Genomic DNA, 6,000 nt, shown 5'->3' with positions numbered 1-6,000 from the left:
CAGCTACAGAGCATGCCTCAGTCACTCTACCTCCAGACTAATTCTGATCAGAAATTTAAGATGCTGATGAGGTGATTACACAACTATCACCAGATTCTGTCATTTTTAAAAACACATGCAAATATGTTCAAGGCATTTCACTTATAGTTGGCTACCTTGTTCAAGGCTGTTCACTCAGTATGTTCAAGGCTCTTCGTAAACTAGAGTATCCACTTCCTTTCTCTTGTTAGTTAGACTCCTAAAGTAATCAGGGTCACCCACATAGCAAGTGCATATCTGAGGTGTGATCTTCTGAGTACATGTTGTGGTAACTACTACTTTACTTAAGCTATAACCTAACTGAACTGTTTTTAAAGAATCTTTTGTTAAATCCTTCATTCTTGAGCAAACTGATAGTTAAACAATTTCCCACACCACCACAAGCTGTGGCCAATGTTTTAAGTTATCCTAGAAAGTCTAAGTTAAAAACAAACAAATAAACAAACAAAATCCAGAAAGACAGTACGTTATCTCCCATTACTCTCATATTTGTACTTAAGTTTTGGCTTTGCAATGATCAATCCACGGTTATTATCCTAAGAAGAGAAGAACTCCTTGCTTTTGGCAGTTCAGTTCCGCATCTTTTTCAGCGATAAAGCTTTACATATTCAAGAAACAGGCTTCAAACAATCACCCAATTCACAGAATTAACTCCTGTATGAGCAGCTACAAAAGTTCAGCAGTTTAAAATCCAAAATCAGCCCTGCTGTTCTGCAAAGCATATAAAAAATGACTTGACTTTATAAGTGGGAAAATAAAAAACATTACTTGATAGCCCAGCAAAGATAACATTATTTATGTTTCCCATTCAAGATTCATCCTAAAGAAAAGAAAAAAAAAGAAAAACAATCAACCATTTCCCGTCTTTCATTAGAAACTTTATTACATTAACCTACAAGTATGTGAAGTGAAATAAATGGTAGTGAAGGGCAAAATGATGAACATCAGTCATCTCTGGAAAATAGATATATTTTAACAACAAAACACTTTTCTTTGTTACAGCTAAGGAAAAGAAGCCAGACATACTCAACAGGTATTCTTTAAAAATATATTACAATTCAGTCTTCTCAAAGACTTTGAAGTCTTGTGGGCTAAAAAACTGAAAATAGAAGAGTTAGGTTCAGTGCTCTAGCACTAGTTTAAGTGTACCAAAAATGGAAAGATTTTCTATACAGTAATTAATAAACATGCACACATTTGTTTTCAGTCATTTAAACTACTATATATACAATCTTTAATATAAAGCATTTTTGTCAAAATTAGCTGTGTATTCTTCAGTCTGGATTTTAGAGCTTCAGTATAAGAATTATAATTTGGAAATATCTAATTAAAATATCCAGTTGTATTCACAGTTCTTTGAAAATTCAATATATTTTAAATTATGCATCCCCACTTTAATATTTTATTTAATTTCAATATTAACTTGATTTTGCAGATTGTCTCAGCAGAAAGTACAACAACATCTTCATTCCCCTGTAATCTGCATATGCATCTCCAATTAAAACTAATGAGAATTCTCTGGGTAGAAAAAGATGAGGACAACATTTTTGTGTAACGGTGTGTCGTCATTAAAAACCTTTGATGAAGTAGAAAGCCATTGAGTTTCTTTATGTTTCTAAGTGACTAGAATTAACATGCCTATACTATTTAAAACCTAATGTTTATACTCACTACACACTTTAAACTCAGCTATGAACTTCGTGCAGAATTTTGCACTTAACCACTAAATAATTTTGTAGAGGTGAGCTATCTCCATTTTCAGTGCTATAGTTATCACTCTTAAAATGTGAACATGTAGAGACAATGCATCTCTTTCCCCTCCTGTCTGTGATGAAGCCAATTCTCCATGTAGTCAGTATTTGTAAAATTATTATATCAACTTCCTCATTAAGTTCCCACCAGAGTATAGTCTAGGTGTTCAAAAGTATTTAGGTTCTTTAAAGAGCACAGCACAATCTGCAAAAAGGACTATGACAGTTGGGAGGATTGAGTTTTGAATCTCTTTTAAATTGACAGCAGTGTGCACTCCAGAGCAAGCCTCCCTAACAGTCGTAAAGGAGATATTACTGCCAAGTTCCATGTGTTTGTTGGTTTTTTTTTTCCCTTTCAATGAATGCTATATGGATAACAATTTAGTAGAATTGGATTACCCTTGCAGGTAATCCACTTTTCTGCATCTACCAAGTATCATCTGATGAAGTAAATTCACAAGTCATTTACCTGATCTAGAGGCACTGCAAATACAGCTCAGGCAGCTGAAGCTGACGACATAACAGGAGTTTTACCCACATACAGAAAGGCTGATTTTGATTATGTGTATATTTAGAACATACACCAATGGCAATATTATCAAAAATTCATCTCTTCTCATGAATGTTTGGCTCGATATATCACTTGAGGATATGTGACATACTGGAAATTTTCAAACACATTAAAAATCATTTATTGAGCTATTCACTGTTGCATATGAAAAAAAAAGAACTGTTTCTATGATGAGGATTTATTTACCTATAGAGGTCTCCAAATTTTACACAGAGTAAGAAAATTAATGTTTGTGAGCTCACAATTGCCAAATACAGCATTTCCTACTCATGGCTTCAAGAAGAGGTTCTATTTTAAAATCTGTTTCCCACAGTACAAACACATGTATGTACCATTAGTGCCACATGTACCTATATGCACACAAATCCAGACAATATGGAGGGATTAAATGGTGACTGGCTTTTGAAACCTTGCATTTAATCTTTGTGCTGGCGAAGACCAGCAATGTGCAAGGAGTTGAAAAGCAGTCAGTGCTTATAGCCAGTAAGAACCAGGAACATTAGGGGGTACTGCAAACAGGCACATACTTTCTCAGGCTGGAGAACACTTGCAACACTGAATGGAGAGTTTTCAATTATCAACACTGTAGTGACAACAAATACAAGTTCTGGTGAGATAAAGGAATAAAAGAAATGGTGTTCCCATTTCAAGTCTGGAGGTCATTTTCAAAAATATTTCGAAAAGTTTTTTTTCATTTTTTTTCATTCAGCTGACTTTCTTTTGCATTTACACTCTATACTCTTAACCTATCAACTCCTGTTCACATCACAGGTCTCATGTGCCAAAATGTAGCCCTACTGCAGAAAGAAGGCTAGAAGGACTTTATTCTTCCCATTATGTCATACGATGCAACCACCTATATCCTTCCCCCAAGGGAAGCACCAATCCATGGGGAAAATTCCTCACAACAAGCTAGAGAGTTAGAAGCAAGGGAGAGTGGAGGAGACTACTGGGGTTGTGTGACCAGCACATTAGCTGATGGCATGACTGCAAGCTAGAAAATAATACAGCTAGAGATAATACTGCCATAGCTGAGAATATGACTTTTAGGTTTCTAAAGGTATCTTTCCACTGAAAGAGAACGTCCAGTCTATATCAACCAATTTTATTTTTAAGCTGCCTAAAAATGTTTAGAGAACACTTGTTTCAGTGGAAGGATACATTGGCAAATCTGATGAATTGTGTAAGTCGTAGAGAAAGGAGTCTTCTGGAAGGTTGGTCTCCATCCACACAGTCAACAGAATAATCTGAACTTCAAATTGAGAGTCGGATTTTTCACTTTTTTCTGCATTCTTATAATTATCCCCAACAAAAACACCTTGATATTTTATTTTTCCAATTAAATCATTTCATAAACTATTATGTAATTGCTAACCTCCCTTTGGAGTATCAGTATGACATTATCCTTACTTTAATCCTCTTCCTCTGCCCAGAGGAAACTCTTTAACCAGACAAAATAAAGGCCACTTGGCAAAAATGCAAGAAAAAAAAATGGACACACAGTAGAATACTTTTTGCATTACAAGCTAGATCACTAGAAATACAGACATACAGCTTAGAAATTGAGACAGAAGTTAATGAAAAATGAGGGTACATGTGTCACATTATTAGCAATGCAAAAGACCAGCTTAAGCATGTTTTTCCCTACATCAACTATAAAAAAGGTGCCTTTTAGCAAGTATGCACAGAGATTGCTTAGTTACTTCTAAGAAAAAAAACAACATTTTACTGTTTTTACCCTACCATATTACAGTAATTATTACTACCTGTTTATAAAATGTAAACCTTTCCTTGCAAGTCAGGTTTACATAAATCATCACCTTTTTCCACTCCTTACACACTCAGTCCACGCTGACAAAAATAAACTGATTTAATTTACATATTTTATGAAATAATTACTGATATGTTATGGATTATTAATTGTGTTTGGCAGAAATAGTGGTCAGAACAGCAACATACGGAGTTGAAGTGTAGCAAATATTTGCTGAGGACTGGTGCTGGGTCTGGAGTACCCAGTGATCTTGAGGCATTATATAATATTGACGTACACAATGCTGTTATCATCTTGAAAGCTATTCAAAATATTCCCACCAACAGTAATGGACAAAAAAGTCCGATGATGGACTTCCCAAACAACTGTGCTTACATCATCTGATCTCCTTTCTTAATATGCCTTGACTAAAGATCAGAATGAAAGGTAAAATTTGGTAAGACAGTTTTTCTTCCATATAACTAATCACCTGTGTGAAGTGGTATTTGGTAAATTATACTGTCCTGGGAGTACTTCTATTCTGAAACATGACAAATACGAAGTCCATATTTAAAGTAGCTGAAGTAGGATCTGTTACCAAAACTGATCTACAAACTAAGTTTTTTAAGCCTGTATATTACGGTATAAATGTGTTGCATACTTGTTTCTATAAAATTAACTGCCACCAAAAAGAAGAACAATCAGGGTCTCCCAAGTGTGGCATTCGTCCACGTGCCACTTCTATACGCAATACAAACCTCATGTTGAGATTCCTTTTTGATGTATGGCAATTTTCTGCTGGATAGATTAGGAACCAAATACGATCGTAAACTAAAGGAGCACAACCATGCCACTTGTCCCACTGAGAGTCCCACTGTGCTACACTTCAGCTTTTGGAGTCATTCACTGCCAACCTCCTTTGTAGAGGATGTGGGGCTGTCTCGAACTGGTAGCAAGTCATAGTGACATGGAATGTGGCTGTTTTTTGGAAGGTCGTAAGGATCCTGGCTGAAACGTCCACTGCTGCTGAATGCTCCTTGAACAACGCTCACTGTTGGTTCTGTGATAAAAGAGAGTACATACACACAGTGTGAGAAATGGCAAACAGAAGGCACTGCATTTCATTTCAGTTTGTGTTACAAAATACTTTCTTCTTTCCGCTTCAGTATAAAGATTCCTTGTCATGCTGTGTGCTGAAATGAAGGTACAGAAACAAAAGTTGACATTACAATTTTTTAGCTTTGCACTAAACACCTCTGAGCTTGCATCAGAGCCCTACCATGAGTATATTTATGACAACGTCTGATGTTTGTGTGTAGACAAACTAAAAAAAAAAAAGCCCAAATATGGGAATTATAATCAAGATCTCATAAAAATCCTTACCAGTGCAGAAGTTGATGGATTTCGGAATAATCTCTGGCTAGGACAGAAATGGTCGGTGGTGTCTTGGAATGTGCAACATACAAATCATTCCAGTCCCAAGATCATTAGAATAATAACTGTTCCACAAAACTCCAAAATTTTCTTTAGCATCAGTAATACAGCAATTACATGGAACCCATATTAGTAAAATACCACTTCTGTGGATGAAAATGCTTTATTTTTTTTACGAAGGACATGAAACAGATCTTTTCTATCCCTCCCATACACTTAATCCAGCTGTATTCAGTACCTACCAGCTAATCCAGAGCTGAATTGTATTGCATTTAAATGCTAAGCATACATTCTGCTGGTCTTTACAGAAAGGCTTTCAAACTAAGAAAAATCAAAGATAGCTCTACATTATAGAACAGAGCTGAATATATTTCAAGTGGTGGTCATGTGAATTACATCACTTATGGGAATGAGTTTGTTGTTACAGCTTTTGAGCAGAAAATAGAATTTGATCG

General features: G+C 35.5%; 1 protein-coding gene across 6 annotated transcripts in view; it reads right to left on the bottom strand.

The window, feature by feature from the left end:
• Window positions 896-6,000, bottom strand: part of MEGF10 (multiple EGF like domains 10) — a 104,675-nt gene continuing 99,570 nt past the window's right edge. For all 6 annotated transcript variants that reach the window (XM_021379833.1, XM_021379831.1, XM_021379837.1 and 3 more), the window contains one exon: window positions 896-5,171. In XM_021379833.1, the coding sequence (XP_021235508.1) occupies window positions 5,011-5,171 (161 nt within the window). In that variant the 3' untranslated portion in view covers window positions 896-5,010. The remainder of the gene's footprint in view (window positions 5,172-6,000) is intronic.

The sequence above is a fragment of the Numida meleagris genome, chromosome Z, assembly GCF_002078875.1.
Source record: "Numida meleagris isolate 19003 breed g44 Domestic line chromosome Z, NumMel1.0, whole genome shotgun sequence".
NCBI lineage: Eukaryota > Metazoa > Chordata > Aves > Galliformes > Numididae > Numida > Numida meleagris.
Note: the sequence above shows the minus strand (reverse complement) of the source record. Positions and strands in the feature narration are given on the sequence as shown.